The 20697-nt window shown below is 40.6% G+C and overlaps 1 protein-coding gene across 2 annotated transcripts in view; it reads left to right on the top strand.

The window, feature by feature from the left end:
- Positions 1-20402, top strand: part of UBASH3A (ubiquitin associated and SH3 domain containing A) — a 37279-nt gene extending 16877 nt beyond the window's left edge. Inside the window, exons 7-14 of one of the 2 annotated variants that reach the window (XR_013346306.1) lie at positions 7697-7823; positions 9906-10014; positions 11686-11808; positions 12674-12766; positions 13930-14074; positions 16648-16812; positions 18101-18207; positions 18733-18762. Coding sequence is in view for 1 of the 2 variants with exons in the window: in XM_077818143.1 (XP_077674269.1) it covers positions 7697-7823; positions 9906-10014; positions 11686-11808; positions 12674-12766; positions 13930-14074; positions 18101-18207; positions 18733-18839; positions 19845-19982 (949 nt within the window). In the remaining variant the exon portion in view is untranslated. Of the gene's footprint in view, positions 1-7696; positions 7824-9905; positions 10015-11685; positions 11809-12673; positions 12767-13929; positions 14075-16647; positions 16813-18100; positions 18208-18732; positions 18840-19844 lie in introns of those variants that run through there. The other variant, XM_077818143.1, reaches the window with a different exon arrangement.
- The last annotated feature ends 295 nt before the right edge of the window (positions 20403-20697 follow it).

Below are 20697 nucleotides of genomic sequence, written 5' to 3'. Positions count from 1 at the left end.
GGTCTGTTGGCTAAAAGAGGCTTGGGGATATAAACTAAGAAACAGCTCCTTTTGTTCTTGGTTTCTCCTGTGTTCAGAGAAGCAGGACTTTGTACATTCTTTGTACATAAACAAGACTGCATCAAAGAAAATACTAGACTCCATCAATTCTACTTTGAGCTGGAATATGGCCAGGGCTCTGAATTTTGACTAGTCACATGGGTCAAAAAATGCACAGTAGTAGTAGGATCCAGTTTCCAAGGATACAGATTATGGTATTCCTGTTGAACCAAGATGGAACAAATAATGGAGATGCCTACAGAAATCGGAAATGGCCACTAGAAATTAAAACAAGGCCTAAAACAAGAGATTTCCAAGAAAGGGCTTAGAGAAAATTTGGAGGATGAGATAAGATCCTTGTTGGAGGAGCAACTACAAAGTGCCTCGAGAGACTGGGAAACACGCTTGGGTTGGAACGGTAAAATGGCTTGATGAGGTGACCAACAGTCTGACTGCCATACACCAGAAGTTTTTCCACAAAATAGTGGAGATCAAACAGGCTTTGGCCAATTTGGAACTTGCTAACTGAAATGAATTGCAGCAAGGACTTAACGAGTTGAAAAATTCGGCTCCAGAAGGAAATCTAAATATCACAGAACACAGTGGCAGGCAGCCACCTGGATGAGAAATTGAGCCAGCCAGAGGACTTGGGTAAGACCAGATGTTTGCAACAGATTTCACGCCGTTTGTAATCTACAAAGGCCCAGAGGGGAGTGTTCAGCCTGTCCCAGGTCAGATAATGCAAAAGGGAGGGGAAACCCCCTAGGACACTTATTTGGCTCAGTTCAACATTATAGCTCAAATCAATGGCAGATGGACAGAAAAGGGGGTTACTAGCAGCCAACGTGGGTGACCCAGCTCTGAAAGTGCTGCAGAACTTACCTGCAGAAAAGAGACAGAGTTATCCAGACCTGGTACAAGCCCTGGTCATGCACTTTGAAGCTAGCCATCAATCTGAGCTGTCCAGAATGCAGCTAACAGCTAGAAAGAGAGAAGAAACCCCATCTGGCAGAGGACCTGCAGAGGCTTGTGCTCGTAGCATACCCAGATAGGAATGAGGCCTTCCAGGATACATTGGCGATGGACCAATTTCTAGATGATCAGCTGGAGTTGGACTTGCAGATCAAGATCAGTGAAAGGAGACCAAAGACACTCTGAGAGCCTGTGGAATTTCCCACAGAACTCGAACATTTCTTTGCAGCAATGCACCAGTAGAGGAAACAGCTGATAGTGAGGAAGATAGAAGTTGAATGCCAGGAGCCTTGTAAGTACCATTCTGTGTCTAATATATACGATGAAAGAGGAGATTCTATTCTGGTTCATGACCATATTGAACGATTAGAAAAACTGATTAATTTGGTTTGTAAAGAAGGGAAATTGGCAATAATACAAAATTTAAAGGAAACAGTCAGTTAAATGCTAATACTGACAAATGCTGACAAAATTGGCCACCAACAAGAAGGACTTTTAAAACTGTATTTCAGGTCAAGACAGACTGTCACCAGTGTGTAGTGAAAGCCTCTGTCTCAGTTCAGGAAATGGTGGAACACCATGCTGAAGGGTCAACGGGTGGTGGAGGGTACAAACATCAGCCCCTCAGTTTTCGTTTCAATGTGCGCAGTTGAACAAACATGGGGGTTTGGCTATTGAGTGTGTAGTAGGATCTGCAAAATGCACAGTGGTGATTGACACTGCCTCAAATATAATAGTTATTAAACCAGACCTGTTAAAAAAGCTAGGGAACAGGGGATCCAGAACTGAACCCCCTCCTTGGTCTCAAATGGAGACAGTGACTGAGGCAATGAAACCCATCCAAAAACTGGGAAAATTGGGTTTGAAGATTGGACCTCTGGAATTCAAGCCAGAGGTCTGGGTGGCTGAAATAGTGGCTGAGCTAATCGGATTTGAGCTTGGCTTGGATTTGATTATGGCTAATAACTGCGTAATCAGTGCCAGGAAAGGTGTTTTACAAATTCAGTCTGTGGATGTTCCCTTTAAAGATATAGCGCAGATGAGAAAAATGGTTTGGAGGCTGTTTGTTTGCAATGAACAAATTGGCCTGCCCCAGGGGCCAGAAACCACTGTACCAGCTACATACTGTGGTAGCTTTGCAGCACAGGAAAAATAGGGAGCAGCTGAAATCTAGTTTGAGACCCAGCATCTTAGGAGGAATCTTAGCAGCTAAAGCTCCTGTGGATCTGAAAGAAGAACTGATCCCCGTTTGCTTGCTGAGTGCTTCCGACAAGCAGCAAATAGCAAAACAAGGAAACCATTTCAGTGGACAGCAGGGTGAGCTTTAGCATTGTCACAGCTGAAAAAGGCTGTTGGGACTGCCCCTTTCATATTGGACACAGATCCTAGTGCTTACTGTTCCGGGGGGGGGAGGCAGGGCGGAGGGAGAATTTCAGCTTGGCTGCCCTCCCTCCTCTCCTTTTGAATCATTTGAAAATGTAGCTGAGGAAGTTGAGGTTGGGGCCTGGTCTACATTTAATAGTTAGGTCGACATAGCTGTGGTGCTCAGGGGTGGGAAAAATTGACAACCCTGAGCACCATAGCCATGACAATCTAACCGATGGCATAGATGCAAAGTAGGTAGACAGAAGAATGCATCCATTGGCCTAGTTACCATTGTTCAGGGAGGTGGAGTTCCTACAACAATGGAAAAACCCTGTTTCTCACTGTAGGAAGGATCTGCACTATGGTGCTACAGCAGTACAGCTGTGCTCAGGACTGGCCCTAGACCAAATGGTGCCCCAGGCGAGGAGTGTCTTTGGCGCTCCCCCCACCCCATTTGTTAAACTTTTCAATATCTTATTTTTTACTGTATTTGTAGCCCATTTCACAACTTTGATGCACGATTTGCATACACTCTTTAACCCTGTCATATAAGATGATAAATGTGCATGGTAGAATCTGTAAATCTGTTATTTATTCATGCCATATATAACCAAATAAAAAATTGTTTCCTCTAAGCTTATAGAAACTTTTTAATTCTAAGAATAACTGAAACATACTAAAATCAATAAATTGAACTGTGCACCAACATTGGGTGAACCAGTATTAATTAGTGTTACAGTAGGTGACAGTCTTAGAATTTAAACCTAGTCCCTTAGTTCAAAAGGTCACTTTTCTCACCTTTGTCCCCACAAACTGAAGCATAGCTTCAGAGAGATTCAAAGATTGGCCAGTGGCATTTTCAAGCAATAAAATAGCAAGTGATGTCAGTCTGTCATTGGCCAGTGTCGCACAAAGATATGTTTTAATTAGCCTGATCTTCGAAGAGTTGCACTCACCACTCGTGACTGTGAATGGCAGCGTGAGCAGAATCCTCAAAGCTATTCACACATTAGGAAAAGTGTCCTTCAGCTCTGCATCATGAATGAACTGGAGAACTTTGAATGGAGAGTGTTTCCCGGGTGGCAAAATGTGATGAATGTTGTCTAATTTGACAAACAAGTCTTTAATCATTGATGTCCAAACATTCTCCATGTGTCAGCGTCCAGTGAAGGTCTGTACAATTGTTCAAGAATGTTTTCCTATCTGCCAGCAGCTACAAAAACTCCCAGCTCTATTCGTGGTGCTTCATTTGTCTGAACCTTTCTTCAATGGACACTTGAGCAGCGTCAACTAGTGAGCAAAAAAAACCTCCCTATTGAATTTTTCTTCCAAGCTTCCCTTCACTTCATCTTTGCCCTTGTAACGAAACTGTCTCTTCTTCTGATGAACGCCTGTTTCCTTGAAGACAGGCTCAACTCCTAAGTTTTCTGCCATTTCTTTGGCAGCAGTGATGGCATTTTCAAATCTGGTGTCTCTGGAGGCCACAATGAAATCAAGGCAGCTTCTCATCCAAGTAGTAGTGGTTGCGATGTCCACTGACTAAGTTTGTAATGCGTTGCTTACAACATTTACTTGGAACAGGATATCGTGACAAACCACACTTGAGACCAAAAATTGGAAGTCAGTGATCTGGTTTGCCAGGCTTTGCGCCTCGTGTCGGATTCAGGCCTCGGCTTTACTCTACTGCGCCGGTTCCATCGGGGCGTCGTAAACCTCAGTTACTTGGTACCTCAGTGACCTTATGTTGTCAATGTGCCTCTCCCAGCAACTGTCACTTAGTGGCTTCATGGTCAGATTTGTATCATTGCCCACGAGGATCTTCCATCTGAGAGCTGATGCTGAAAACAGGACGTATCTCCTTTGCAGTACTCTGAAGAGAGAGATGCTGCATCTGACACAACCAGGCTGAGGGAATGGCGGCCACAAGGCACAAAGAAAGCTCTTGGATTCAGCACAAGGATCCTTGCCTGGATGCTACTGTTTCTTCCCTTCACGTTCACACTGTTGTCATAGTCTTGCCAGTGGCAGTCCTGAAGCTTTATTTTATTCTAATTCTAAACGTTCATAAACAGTTCTGTTAGGCCTTTCCCAGTAGAGTCGTCCACAGACCAGAAACAGATAAAGCGTTCCTTTATTTGGATACGGCCATTCTCATCATCAACAAATCTTACTGTAAATGATATCTTTTCACTGTGGCTAATGTTAGGAGTGCAGTTCATTATTACAGAGTAGTACTTTGCTTTGCCAAGTTGCATCAATATGTTATCAAGCACCTTCCTTGCCATAAGGTCACTCAATTCGTTTTGAATTGTTTTGCTGCAGTAATGGTCCATTGCGTCTCTATGAACTACTAGATATTGGTGTTCATGCATGACATCGTCGTATTTCCCAGGAGTTCTACCAGACTGAGGAAATTACAATTATGTTCACTGAACAACTTATCTGACAAGCCCCAGAAAATCAAATTTTTCTTTGCAAGGAAGAGGGTAATTCAGATTAGACACTCAAGCACGTTCCTCCCCTGCTGGGTTTCTACATTAATAACGCACTGGTTTTCTGCATCTATGTATTTTATTCATCTTGAGCCTGGATTTGACCTCCATCCATTTAGAGTAGGCTGTAATATGGCCTGGTGATTTTTCATGTTGTTTTAGAGCATCAGCTAAATTATGCCAGTAATTGTACCCAGAAAGCAAAAGCAACAATTTGGCATTCTTGTCAAATATTTTGCAACAAAAACAGAACACTTTGTCAGTTAATTTCGAGTAAACTAGCCAATGCCGATTCAGTTTCTCACCATACTTGCAAAAAGAAAAGGAGGACTTGTGGCACCTTAGAGACTAACCAATTTATTTGAGCATAAGCTTTCATGAGCTATAGCTCACTTCATCGGATTCTCTAAGGTGCCACAAGTACTCCTTTTCTTTTTGCAAATACAGACTAACACGGCTGCTACTCTGAAACCTGTCACCATACTTGAGCACTCTTTCACAGTGTGACTTTGAGAAGTGTCGCTTCTGCTCATTTAATGGAAATTTCATATCCTTGATTTTGTCTGACCTTTTCAAAATTGTGCAATCAGTATGGGCAGCATTTAGGATCACTGGCCATAAAGAAGGATCTGATGTATTGATTTGTGATGTGCAATTTTTCTCACTGCTGTTTCTGTCATCATGCAAGGCTGATTCTTCTTTATCGTTTCTCTCCTTTTCATGTAAACCAGATTTTTCTTTGTCATTATTCTCCTTTTCATGTGAGCCACATTCTTCTTTATCATCACTCTCCTTTATGCCACCAGGAAAACTGGATGATTCTCCATCACTTTCCTCACATTTCCATTCCTTATCTTCAGGTAAATCTGCTAATTCCTTAAGTAATAAGATTTCCATCATTTACGCTTCACTCCTCAATTTCTTCTGCACTGGGACGATCACAACTGCTTAAAGTCTGGTCTATGTTCTTCTGTTTCAGATATCTTCCCATTAAATTTACCCCTGACTGCAAACTAGATTGCAATTGAGATTTTCGCTTCCTATACTGAGCTCCTGAAGTCTTCTTCATGGGCATCTTTTTTGTACAGGGGAAAATAAACAGTATTAGGGAGAGCAAAAGCCTGTGTTCCGCAGTCTTAGAAAGTCCTCAAACATTATGTGTAAAGCATGGCAAAAGAAGAAACAGTATTTCTTTTATATTGTTGCATAGATATAGGTTCACTAGATATCTCTGGCATCTCATTAAATATGTCCTTTATTAATTGCTACTTACACTCTTAAGTTTTAAAATGCAGTACACTTTCATAATTACACAATAAAACAAGGTTCACAATATTGCAGCTAGGCTCTCACTTCAGATCAGTTTGTTCTTATATCTCACTCACTGACTGACTGGCAATGCCACGCCCCGATATACTAGTGAGGGCATGGCTGACAACATTCTAGGAGGTTCGAGGAAAATGTAGTTCTCAAAGTCTGGAAGGTTCCATGAGATGCTACAAGGTCCAGAACATTCTAGGAGGTTAGTGAAAAATGAATCCACATATGGAATACCTGAAACATTTTACTTCATACCTTCTATTTTCCTTTTTTTCAGTAACAACCAAAAATTGCACCCTGAGTTCAGCGCCACCCAATCCCGGCACCCCAGGCAGTCACCTGGGTTACTTGCCCCTAAATCCGGCCCTAACTGTGCTCATGTAGCGTTGTTGTGTAGACATGGCCTAGAAAAGTTGTTATAGAGATCAAGCCCACAACCCCCATTCAAACAGAATGAGCAGGGTCTGCTTCAGCCAACAAATTCCACAGAAACAATAGGGATTGCCCTGGTGATTGAAGGAAAGTCCGTCAGGGAGTAAAAAATCCCAAAGGGTTTTGGGTGGGAATTAAATCAATTTGGATTGATGAGGTGAAAACATCTTGACAGAAAGACAGCGGTCATATGTAGATAGAAAATTTTCTTTTTGTGAATACAGACTAACACGGCTGATACTCTGAAACCTGTCATATGTAGATAGCCTTGTATCATTTGGCGTGGGTCATAGAGGGTATCGTCATTTTGGGTACCATCAGAATTATGGACAGTGCTAAAACAGGAGGAGCGTTATGATGAGAGGTACTGGTGACTGCATCGATCACAAACCTCTTTGAGACTGGGAGTGAACGCCTCCTTCAATTAACATAACTGTCTGGATAAGTTAATCAGAAGCTCCCCCTAAGGCAAACAGGGATTGTGAACCTGCCCAGGAGTTTGGACTGAGTGGGCAGAGGAGGTTTGGGGTGTGTGCGTTTGCGTGTGAGTGCGTGTGTGTGTGTGTGAGAGAGAGAGAGAGAAAGTGAAGCAATAGCCAGTAAGCGTAGTATGATTCTGGAAAAAGTCAGAGAGTGATCTTGTGGGTTTGTTGGCTAAAGAGACTTGGTGCCATAAACTAAGAAACTGCTCTTTTGTTGTTGGTTTCTCTGGCATTCAGAGAAGCAGGACTTTGTACATTCGTTGTACATAAATAAAACTACATCAATAAGACTCCTTCAATTTCTGCTTCCAACTGGAACATCTCCAGGACCTCAAACTTTGACTAGCCACTCAGATCAAAAGGGGCAACGTTATTTATTAACCGCAATCTGGCAATAGCCTGGCACTTATATTAGTACTGTGGGATCAGACTTTCTCATATACAATTTTGCAAAGCATGTCAAAACTTTTTATGGTTCTGCTCCCACTGAAGTGAATGGGAATCTTGCCTTTGACTTCACCTGGATACAAGATCAGGCCTTAAAAATCCCACCTCTCTATGTGCATCTGTCTGTTGCTTCTACTTTTCCCACAGAGAATACACTTTAACTCCAGCTTCAGGACTGCTCCCCAAGAATGAAAATGAGCCAAGACCTAAACTGAATGGTGAAGTCCATAACCCAATAATGACAAAGAGTGTAACCCAAACGCTTGCTTTCCAGGTAATAATTCTTCATTTCTTACTCTTTGACAGGTGCATAAATATCAGTGCAGGTAACATGCTTATACAAATACATGTTTTTAAATGAACATTTAATATCAAATTTCAATATTTTCTATAGAGAAATTGCTTTTACATTTCTTAATGACTCTTTACCTCTGCCTGTAAAAAATAGCAAAGCAAATGAAAAAAATACATAGTTTCCAGCTGTCAGCTTTCTTTATGTGCAAGGAGTAAACAGATCCTCTAAGTATAAGCAAGGCTTGTGTCCAACTGTGGAGATACGGCTTGGGGAGCAATGTGCAGATATTGCTAACAGTAGGCATTGGGCCTAATTCGTCTCTCATACCAGTCTGAGGCCTGCATTACACCACTGATTTCAATGGATTTACACCAGTGTAACTGAGAGCAGAATTAGGCCCTTTGTTTGTACTTCCTTGGCCAAACTGATTTTATTTTAGATATTTATATGCCTTATAGTAGGATCTTAGCACCTAGTCTGTAATGTCTTTATGTGTTTTTTATATATATCTATAATAAATAGGTGTGTAAGACAATAGCAGAGTAAATTAGTTTAAAGGCTCACCATCAACACTGGCAGATTTAAATTTTTAACCTCTGCCCTCAAAATTGATGTGGTTTGTTTTTTGGGGGGGTTGTTTTGGTTTTGATTTTTTACAGTGTATACCCAGTATTTATTAACAGATCGCCCAGCAAAGGGCAAGAGTTTGACTAAATCTCAGCTTCTCAGATGGGCTCCTCACTTGGGTGCATGGGGTCTGATGTTCATGTGACCTGGGTGCATTTGTGTGTGTAGCACCATTAGTATATTGTGTCTGCAGTCCTTTCTTGTGACCTGGTAGGAGCCTGAAATTTGCAAGAACCCTGCACATTAGAAACAAAGGCTCTTAGAAATACTAATCCCCAGAAGAATGTAGCTAGCAGCCAGAATGTAGAGGATGTCCTGCTCAAAACCAGACCTCATCGTGTTCCCTTCAGCACCCTGAAAATATGATGACTTCCATGGGCATAACACCTCCTTGACACCATAGCTTGTGTGCTCCTCCTCCCTTCTCTCACAGAGCCCAGCTCCATGTTGGAGTTCTAATTTGAACTGCTGTATGTTTCTTGCAGAAGTTCACATGTTCATTTTGAGAGGCCCTATGATGGAAGTTGCTCCTGCACTCAAGTTCCCTCAAAACAGAAAAGCAAGACTGCAAAACCCTGAATCATAATCTTCCCACTGCAGTTTATTAATATCTCTTTCTAAGGGTACTGCATGTGTGCAAAGCAAATGGAGATGTGACTGTAGCATGGGTAGACACACCCATGCTAGTTTTAATCTAGCTATCGTGGGTAACAATCATAGTGGCATGGATTTCAGCTCAGACTAGCTGCCTCAGTACAAGCCCACCGGGGACCCTGAGTACATACTTGGGTTGTTAGCCCACACTGGGGACCATACGGCCACATCTTCACTGCTATCGTTACCTTGTGCTAGCTAGATTAAAGCTAACATGGGTGTGTCTCTCTGTGCTACAATCACTCCTCCATTTGTGTCATAAATACACCCTCAGACGCATAAATACACCCTCAGACGCAAAACAAAATCTGTCGCTACTGAGATAAAATAAGATGCAGTGTACAGTGGAAAATTTGAATGCAGGTCTGTCTGTATTGTAAGGATTCAAATTCTCCTTATCCAGCTTGCTCTGTCTATGTTAGTATTTTAACATGTGTTAGTTAAAACAGCTTTTTCCTAGTGTAAACATGGTCTTATAACCTAATCTATAGCCACTGAAGTAATAGTTCTCTTTCCATTGATTTCAGTGGACTGTAGAGGAGGCCTTATATTTCTATGTGTCTAAGCATCTCATCTGTAAAATGGGAATAATACGACTTCCTTTCTCCCACCCTTTGTCTGTCTAGTTTATTCAAATGATTGTAAGCCTTTCAGGAAAGGGACTGTCCTTTAGTATGTGTGTACAGCACATTGCAAGTCTGATCTCAGTTGCAGGTTCTAGGTGCCACTGCAATAATATTAACTAATAACACTAAAATGTAAATGTGTCACGTCATCCAGCTTTCTCAGACTGTTGCTCTCAGAAGAGGCCTGTTGGTGATGCGCCATGGGGAGAGAGTGGATCATGTTTTTGGGAAGTCCTGGATTCAGCAATGCTTAACTGCAGATGGTAAATAAAAGAACAGGAGGACTGGACCTTGGCAAACCAGACTGAAAAGAAAATATTGTACCATGATGGCAGTGATGCGTAAAGTCTAAATTACTACTTGTAAATGTCTGCAGACCAGACTAACTTTAGTGCTGAAGAAAGCAGTTATTCAGAAATACCCTTCCTACACAGAAAGCCTAGTTGTATCATAGAGTCAAAGTGATATGGTAGAACCTTAGAGTTACGAACACCAGAGTTACGAACTGACTGGTCAACCACACACCTCATTTGGAACCAAAAGTATGCAATTGGGTAGCTGCAGAGACCAAAAGAAAAAAAAGATAAATACAGTACAGTACTGTGTTAAACATAAATTACTAAAAAAATAAAGGGAACGCTTAAACAAAAGGTTTGACAAGGTAAGGAAACTGTTTCTGTGCTTGCTTCATTTAAATTAAGATGGTTAAAAAGCCGCATTTTTCTTCTGCATAGTAAAGTTCAATACACATATTAAAGTGTATTAAGCCAATGTTTGGTTGTAAACTTTTGAAAGAACAGCTATAATGTTTTGTTCAGAGTTACAAACATTTAATACATTAATTGGTTAGTCTCTAAGGTGCCACAAGTACTCCTTTTCTTTTTGCAAACATTTCAGAGTTACAAAACAGCCCCATTCTCCAGGTGTTCAGAACTCTGAGGTTCTACTGTATTTGAGATATGCACAATCGATATACTATCTATAGTCACTGTACTTCCCATGTAGTCATCCTACATACGCAATACTGCACAAATAGAGCTGTGTGAAACTTTACATTTTTGTCTCGAGTTGATGTGCAAAACATGAATTTTTTACCAGCATTTTCAGAAATTTAAAAAATTGATCAATGACCAAATTTCCCTATTTTGTGTGGATAGCCATAGCTTTTCAACATTACAGTGCTGATCAAAATCATGACGCTGTGCTAGTCAAACCCAGTCAAGAATAACTGGAGTAGACAATGAGATTTTGTGGGGAAATGACCAAATGTTAACACTGTCTTAGGTGGAAAGTCAAGGTTGAAGGTTTTTTTGGCCTTCAAAGCATGATTCTGAGGTGAAAAAAAATTTTATATGTATACATTTGGGCATGAGGGTGGGAGAGGAATTGTGTTTTGCTCATGGTCTCCTGGGTTATGTTGGAAATCAGACAAGATGACCATAATGATCCCTTCTGCCCTTAAAATCTGTGAATTATTTTCTTTTCTATTTTGCTATGAAAACATTGTTTTTTGATAACTTTGGCAATGGAAAAAAAGGGTTTCCACCACTCTGATGTGAATATATGTCTCCGGTGAATTTTACAGAGCGTCTGTTTTCTCTGGTGTTCTGCCACTCTGGAACTCAGAGGACATGTGTCATTCTGTCAGAGGATTCTCCCCCTGGCTGTCTTTCCCAGAACCTAATGAAACTGGGCCATAGTGAATAAACAATTTCCCTGGTTTGCTTTCGTGAATGTAAAATGCAGTATCCCTGAGGTAATATTAAGGAATCACTCACTCCTTTTGTTCACCAAGGGGACAGTTAGGTTCGGGTTTTCAGAAATAGTTGCCTAAAATGCAGAAGAAAATTATTGTGCATGCATAACAGAAATGCTTTATGTATGTATTACTACGGCCTTTATATAGAGGGATGAAATGTTCTGTTTTGTTTTAGGAAATTACCACAGAGCAGATCTGAACTTCCCTGCCAGTCTGCCAAAACGAAGAGACAGCATCAAACATTTTGAATATGATCCTCCTTTATCATGCTGTGGTGTTTTCCAGTCTAGACTTGTAGGTAAGTTAGATATTATTCTAATAGGAATGAAAAGGGGTGGAAGAAAGACTTCTGTAATCTGCGAAAGTGCACATTGGCTTTACCATAGGAATGCTTCCTGGCAGCGTAACTGGTAGAGTTCCTTTATGGGCAGCAGGAAAGGGACCTTGCTCTTTCACGTGGGAACTCTACAGCAGAGTGGAGAGCAGGGCCAATTTCTCATGTAGTGCAAGAGCCAGCCTGCTACCTTATGTCAGGGAAGGGTCAGAGCAACGTGCCACAACACTGTACATTCCGCTTCTAGTCTGAACCGGAGCAGTGAACTGTAGCATCTCTGTTGGCTAGCTAGAGTGGGGCAGGACATGCAGTTTCTTGGTCTGTAGACTGTGTGAGAGCAGTTCATTGGGAGTATTTGATATTTGAGCTGTATTGGATAATCAGATTGAATACATCTATCCATGATGTGTTTCTGTTCCCTGCTTTGATGAGTATAACTCTCAGAAAAAGGGTTGTGATGAAAATACCTGTCTTTCTCTAAGTGCCATTTACAAATTTAAAATTTACTTTCTGTGACTGTTTTTCTACTTTCAGAGTAGCAGCCATGTTAGTCTGTATCCGCAAAAAGAACAGGAGTACTTGTGGCACCTTAGAGACTAACACATTTATTAGAGCATAAGCATTTCCTCTTCCCAACAAATATCCCTTCTGGTAAGCTTGTTCACCAGAATATTTGTGGAAAGTGAATTAAGTATTTTTGGAAAGTGAATTAAAGAGAGGCATGAGCGCATTCAAAGTCAGTTTATTGTAAAGTTCAAACTAATATCTGTGGGAAACATTTTGCAGTAGTACTAATGATTGTAAAGAGCAACTCTCGTGTGTATTTCAGGAGAAGCTCTGCTGGAGAAACAAGAGGCAGTTAGCCATGTATACTGTTCCCCTGCACTCCGCTGCATACAGACAGCTCAACACGTGCTAGAAGGTAGGTTAGCAGAATGGTTATGTTCTTATGCCACACTGGACATTTCTGAGTCAATCTTCTTCTGAGCCAATGACAGTGGAGCAGCTAAAATGTTGCATGGCTTTTTGAAAATTTACTTTTGCCTTTAATCAGGGCTGACAGATATTTCTGTCTAGAGCAAGGGCTAGGTGATAAGTGAGGAAGTAATAAAGTTTCCCTGCTATAATAGTACAATCATATTCAATTGAATTATGTCCAATAAAGTTAAAACAGAATCTAATGTTGTATAAGACAAAGACATATCAGAATAAGTAGAATTTAACTTATTGGCTAGACTCAAATTGTTATACTTAACTCTTCCATGAATGATTTTGGTCATAAAATCAAGTGTTTCCATTCCATTGAGGGGAAAGAAACCTGAGACTTTCTCCTGGAAGTTTGCCTTTGCCAACAAGAGGTTTGAGACCACCACATTATTAAAAACTAGTCTTTTTAAATGAAGAATCCCGCATGATAGGTGACTCATAAAATTTCTTTTAAAATCACAAAGCCATGGATGATAAGACTCTGTGATTCCAGAACTGGGAAGGAACACTGCGTTTCTGCTGGGAATTCACATCACTGTGGCTTTCTGAGAATACAGAGTAAAACTCAGGTTACCTCTTTAACAGGGAGATTTTTCTTTAACACTGTGTTTATAGTTTGGATTTACTGCTCCACATAGGCTCAGTGAACTACAGGGTATATAAAAATAGCATGAAACAATTTTCTTCTTGATATTTACTTACCCTGTAACACCTTTGAGGAGCGAGTTGTTGTCTCCATCTTGTTCTGTACCCCACAGAACACAGTGGCATCACTCTGCAAATAACAAAGGTTTGAGAATAATGGTTTGAGCATTTACACTTACAGTCACTCTGGCAAGAATATAATATACTTTCTTCTCCTCCCCCTGGGTTGCTAGCTTCAGAACTTTACCAAGTATTGTTTATGCATGTGGAGAAGGGTATTTAGAAGGACTGAGACTCCATGTAGTCAACATTATGTGTTCTTAATGGTCTTTGTTCTACATTATATTTTTACTTTGTTAATAAAATTATTACCAGGAATAAGGTGCCATGTGAAGTCAAAGCTTAAAGCTCTGAATGCTCTTTTCCTTTTTAAAAATCTCTTATTTATTGCAGGGCTTAAATTAGAACAAAAAATTAAAATCAGGGTAGAACCTGGACTCTTTGAATGGACCAAATGGGAAGCCAACAAAATAATTCCCTCTTTTATGGCACTGACAGAACTGACAGAGGCTACTTACAATATAGATCCCAGTTACAGGTAAATGCTGCACGTACAGTATGTTAATGTGTATTTCTGATACTTCTCTTGTTTTTGGCAGTTCTTAAGTCCCACAAGACAGTGTTGCAATGAGTGATTCAGGATTTAGGCCATTGACTTCAACGGAGAGATTAGGGGCTGAGTAAAGCCTATTTGGTCCCAAGATATGATGTGCAGATATATAGTTAGTTCTTTCACGACATAATTCACTGCTTTTGGGCAAGGTGACATACTAACGGGCAAATCATTCTTACATGTATACAGATGGGTGAGTGTGTGCGTAGGGTCTGAATCCTGTTCCTATCAAAGTGAATGGCATTGACTTCAAGTTTGCAAGATCAGGCCTATGGCTGATTATCTAAATATTTTAGACTCTCATGATGGACATCCATATTTTTGTTTTACTTTTAGCTAAAAACTATGAGCCATGTTTTGCTAAATGTGAAAAAATTCCCGTCATGTCACATTTCAGCCAAGAAAGAATTGTATTGCATTTTGATGGGGGGTGAGCTGGGGAGGTCAAGTCCTTTCCTTGGTGCACAGCTCAAAATTGAGTGAGGATTTCAGAATTTGTCCCAATGGGGGCTGATCTCACATGATCCCGTAGCTGCCAAGATTCGCCCAGGTCCACATGTGAACTTCTCAACAGTAAGAAAAAGTCACCAATTTTCAACTAAGCCCCTCTAAACAGCAAGTGTAAGGGAGACAGACCCCATGTCCCACACACGCTGGAGCAGGGAGTTGTAGGAACCAGGGGCAGCCCAAAGGTGTTGGGGGAACAGAGATGAACAAAGCAAGGCATATGTCATTCTAATTTTATAGGTTGTCAGGATGTTAATGTTCCATTAAAATAGATTTCTGTATTGCATTCTGTGCTGTTTTTTGTTTTGCTCAAAAATAATCACTGGACTCGGCAAAGTCTCCTTTCTGGTCCCTGCCTTCCACAATGCAATTCTGTGGTTTGGTGCAGGTTCTGAATGTTTGTAAACCACAGCAGAACAGGAAACGACAACAGGCCTTGAATCTATTCTAGCCTCTTTTCTTGTTCACAGTGCCATGCTGCATTACCCCTGCAGTGCATGGCCAAACCCAGAAAAATCACTCGGTCAATAAAGGTCCGTAACTCTGGGGTTTCCCATGTGTGGACAAGTGAAAAAGTGTTGTGCCTTTATAGTATTTCTCAACACAGAGCAAAATCCTTAGTTTCAGAGTGAGTGAATAGACAACCCCTTTCATTTTCCTAGGTTCAAAATTATTCACAGCAAAGTTACTATTTTCCCTAGTTTCTCACTTTCCATACAAACTCACTAATCTAAAAAAAAAAAAAAAAAAAACAGTTGTTATAAGACTCCACAAAGTCAGGCCATGATTGAAGATGGGTAAAGTGCTTAATGGGTGGAGGGGAAAACTGTAAAGTGTTGCAACAGTGCAGCCAGCCAGCAACTGAAATATCTAAATAAACCATAAATATGCATTTTGTACATCAGTGAAAACAGTGCAGCGTCCTTCCCCAGATGTTGCATGTACGGCGTGCTGGATAATAACATGAGAAGTCTCCATGTTTCTAAAACAAAACTGGCTCTTTAATAAGACAACTGTTTGTAGAGATGCTGCAACTGCAGCTAGCATTCTAGTCATATGCACACAGACTGGCTTCCTGGTACCTTTTCCAAACCCTTCCCTGCTGAAACCTGTGCTCCTTCCTCCGAGTGTCATTCAGGAGTAAAGCTCACATTTCTATTCGCTCTATCCCCACCCCACGTGAGTGATTATAAGAGACTATTATGTCCTAGCCCCAGTCATCTGCCATAAATCAGAGTTAAAAAAGGTTAATTCCTGTCACATGGCCAGGGTCAAAATCCACTGTCTCCAGTAGCTACTGTTACCATATTCTCCGGATACATGTAACTTTGCAACACCATTCCTTCCAACTCCTTTGGCTCCTCCTGTCTTCAGAATCCTCACTATTATTTCTTTTGGGAAGAGCCATTGCACGTGTTTCTTTTCCATGTTTATGGCCAGGCCAATTGAGGTCTAAGCTTTGCTTTTTAACTCCATCGCTGACTCTTGCTCAGTAATGCTGACCCTTGCTATCGATATACAAATATTATAGTCCTCAAATACTCCATCACCATGGGGGCTCTCCAAATTAGTAGACGCCATCAAGGTTTCACATCACTTCGAGTACTTTTTGCAGAAGATAGCATCTCTAGGTCACAGAAGAGTCAGTGAAATCTGTAACCTTCCTGAAAGGACTGTTCTCAGTGGTGAGATTTTTGCAAAGTCAAGTAAGATATCTCTACCCACTGATTCACATTTAGATTATTTAAGTAAAAGTCATGATCATCTTCTGGTCAGGTCCCTGATCACTCTCCATCAGTAGAGGTACTCAGTCTAAACTAAACTGATCTTTAATGGCATTAAAGAAGCAGCATTGTAATGGATAGGGTGCTGGACTGGGCATCAGGATACGTGGGTTCTGCTCCTGAATCAGCCACTGATGTGTTAGGCAAATCACTTAACCTCTCTACTTCCGTTTCCTCTTTCACATTTTGTCTTTCTTGTCAATTTAGATTGCAAGCTACTTGGGGCAGGGACTGCTTCCACACATATCCAATATGTAGAGTACCTACAGCATGGAGCTTTGATCTCACTTGAGGTCTCTTGGCACTACTGTAATACACAGAATGACGTAGTATCGATGATCACACACTGAAAGATATCTGCATTCCTCACAGGTTTTTAGTTACTACTTATTCCCTGCTATCTGAATTGGTGCTTGGATACTCTGTTGAATGGGTCCCTGTAAAAGTAGAGGAGGAACACTTAATCGCCTATCTAGTCATTGTATCTCTTATTCAGTGTTGGTCCCATGGTTTAAAAGCTCTGAGGACAGTCTGAAATTCACTTTTGTACTGTCTGACAGGTATAGTACAATAGCCCTACCGTACATCAATCTACTTTCTACATTTTCACTGCTCATGCTGCACGCTGGTTTTAAATGGGTGAAATAAGATGATCAGATTCTGATCTTCTGTGTGGTTGAAAGAAGTTAGCTGATATAGTTTCCCGGAACACAGTCATTGTATGTGGCAGAGCAACATGTAGCTGTGCAGGTCTCCAGCTAACAGAAGAGGTGACTTTATAGGAAGAAATAATGAAGGAAATAAAAACTTTCCTTTGTCCGTTTACTCGAGACTTGATGGCAGAACCCTAAATCTTTCAGGCCAGATCCTCAGCTGTTCAGTGGAGATACGCTGATTTATAGCGGCTGAAGATCTGGCCCTTAATTTTTAAACAATATTTTTTACATGCAGGGGACACCTATATGTAAAAGAAACTATCAGGTCAGATCTTGAAGGCAAAACTGCCCAAAATCCTAAGACTGGCCCGATATTAATAAATATTCTTACTGGTCTTTATAAAGATTTATTTTTAAGTAAAAAGCAAACAAGGATTGTTTAATTTGCTTTGTCAAACCAGGTACAGGTAGGGATTTTTAAAGGGACACTAAAGCCAAGGGGCCAAATCCTGGAATCAGCCATATCATTGGTGTCAGTGGGAGTTCTGTATAGGTAAGAACTGAGTACAGACTTCAGGATTTGGCTCAGTTTTTAAGCTTAAAATCCATCCTACCTGGACAATGATTTTTTTTTTAATATTCTTGCCTGGAGGAGCCTATATTTGTTTTTTGTTTTTTCAAACACAAGCATTTCTCGGGTATAATTCTTATAAACTGCATGATCCATTGTGAGGTTTACTAAGGGATGGTTTCTGCTACCCTTATTCACATTGGATAGTATCTTATTCTGTGAGTACCTCTATTGGATTCAGTTGGACTACTTGCAGAGAAAGCTACTGTTTGGTGTGAGTTGAAGTACCATGCTTCAGATCAGTGCAGTCTCTCCGGTAGAGATGGTGTAGAGGTACCGGTTTGTTTACTGAGCTTTGATAATGTTGATAATGTCCCAACAGACAAACAAATGTTACCTAGATGAGTGACTCCTCTGTGGTTTTTATTATCAGATGTACTTTCCCACTTTCCTCCCTGGTGCCATCGGAAAGTTATGAAGAGTATATAAGCAGATGCTCTGCAGTTATAAAACAGATTGTCAGTGACTGTACAAGAAACGGTAAATATTTCACATTCTCGCGTTCAGAGCCTCATGTTTTCAATGACAGGATCAGAAACAGCTTTGCCATATGAAATACATTTAATGTGGATGCTTGGTATTGCCCTGTCTTTGAGGTAGATTATTGAACATCATACTAAATTAATATATCTATTACTTAAAATAGAAATAGACAAGACTAAACATAAGGCAGTAAAATACTCCATTGCTAAATCATATTATATGCAGAGTCTTAATTTGTCAGGATGTGACTTGATGCTGTAAGGCAGCTTCTTTTCTCTTCTTTTTTTTTTTTTTTTTTTTTTTTTTGAAAGCTTCATTCCCCCCCTGAAGCAAATGCTTGCTCTCATTAGTTGAATTGCATGAAACATACCAAACAGGATATTTACACCTGCCCAGTCTATATGTCACACAGCTCTGCAAAGATGAACAACACAAAAACAGCCAATAAGCATAACCAACACGCAGTGAATTCTAAAGTTACAGTTTTCTTTTTTCCTTCTTTTAATTATCTTGGTGTCGCAGGTATTATCCTGATAGTGGGTCATGGCTCATCCCTGGATTCCTTCACTCGACCTGTACTAGGGCTCCCTGCCAGAGACAGCAAGGATTTTGCCCCATTGGTTAGAAAGGTAAGAAGTTTTTCCAACAGGAAGCTCTTGCCCACCATTTTCTCCTTGGTATATTTTCAGTAAGGAACATAGTCAAGCAATGGGCTGTTTGTTTTTTCAATTGCTCACGAACGAGAGTTACTCTCTGATTCTGGAGGGACTGCACTCCGTAGTTCTAGCACACAACTGGCTGTCAAAAGATGTGAGTTCTACCAGTCAACTGCCATGTGACCTTGGGCACGTCATGCCCTCTCTGGTGAAGATTTTCAAAGGCACCATGGCACCAAATTCCCATTGAAAGTCACTGAGAGGTACACACCGAACTGCCAGGTGTGCCTTTGAAAATCTACCCCTTGGGGTCTTGGTTTGTCTGTCACTAAGATGGATAACTATGTCCCCTCTGCATCTCCCAAGGTGTTGTGCGGCCTACGTCAAGAAACCACAGCTCCCATTTGGAAAAGTCGGTCTGTAAAGCGGTACAGTGAGGTGCCATGTTCACTGTGTCTCAGTGAGCCCAAATCATATTTGCTCACTTTATGAATAAAAAGGTGATCTGTGTTGCCAGCACTACAAGCTCATCCTGGGATCAGATGACCAGTCAATGCTTTCTGGTTTGTACCAGAATCACCGATAACAAAGATTCTGTAAGCCAAATTTTCCCTTCCATTTTACCCGTTGCTCTGGTGTTAGGGAGGGGAGAATTTGGTCAGCAGTGTGTTTATTACTGTGATGATGAATGAAATAGAAAGAACATAGCTTGATCATCAGATCTCTGGAAGAGCCTGTGGAGCTGACACTACTGTCCAACAGATAAGACTCCCTCATGCTACCAACTCATTTTAGGTCAAGTGGGAGAATATCTTGATATGTATTCCTAAAACACTCTCAAGGTACACACCCCTGTTCCACAATGAAAACTGTTTAATTACACTGTGCTTTCAATCTATATGGTATGTCTTCCCCATTTCCAGTGTATTCAGGAAAGTTCTAATACAAAGTCCTGTTGAAATCTCTCTGTTTTTCCAGATACCTTCACTGGGCATGTGTTTCTGTGAAGAGCTTAAAGAGGAGAATAGATGGCAGATGATTAACCCACCAGTTAAAACGTTAACCCATGGATCAAATGCAGCATTTAACTGGAGAAATGGCATACTGGACAGTTAGAATCTATACTCATTCATTATATATTTCAAAAAAGAAGCAAAGACAAATATTCTTCCTCCTGGCTCAACACAGGCCAGTGGTCTGTCCAAAATATTTAGAACTTGAGGGTATTTTCCTCTACTACTTGTATGAATTGTCAACGCACGGAAAGCACTTTTGAAGTTTTTGTGCCTGAGTTCTGTTCTTGTTACAGCGACACAGAAGAAAAAACCTATTAACTGACATAAAAATGAACGATAATTCATCCAGTGCTGAAGAATGAACTTTTAAAACTCTGTATTTAGACTAACATCTGCAATGATATATATATATATATATATAACTGACTATAAGTCTCATTGCTTGATGCACTCAGGAAAACATATGGTTATGTCTTCAAGAACAAAGTACAATCAATAAAGATTTAGACATTTTGTTTCAGACATGTAGACATTTTGTTTTCTTATTGATTGCTTCTAGTTTATCCAGAGTTTGAGTGGACATGATGTATCATACAGACTATTTATTTTCTTCTGATGCATAATAGGGTTCCATCACAGGAGCTTTTCCATCAAGCAACTCACAATGCAAATATCGCATCATTGTTAATAAATGACTTGCAGAAAAAAAGTTTAAGAAAACTGAATTTATGGCCTCATTGTTGCTAAAAAAGATTGTACAATACATTGTCCTAATGGTCACAAGGCCATGTTGTGGGTAATTCTACCCGCTGAAG

Source organism: Eretmochelys imbricata, chromosome 1 (assembly GCF_965152235.1).
Source record: "Eretmochelys imbricata isolate rEreImb1 chromosome 1, rEreImb1.hap1, whole genome shotgun sequence".
Classification (NCBI taxonomy): domain Eukaryota; kingdom Metazoa; phylum Chordata; order Testudines; family Cheloniidae; genus Eretmochelys; species Eretmochelys imbricata.
Note: the sequence above shows the minus strand (reverse complement) of the source record. Positions and strands in the feature narration are given on the sequence as shown.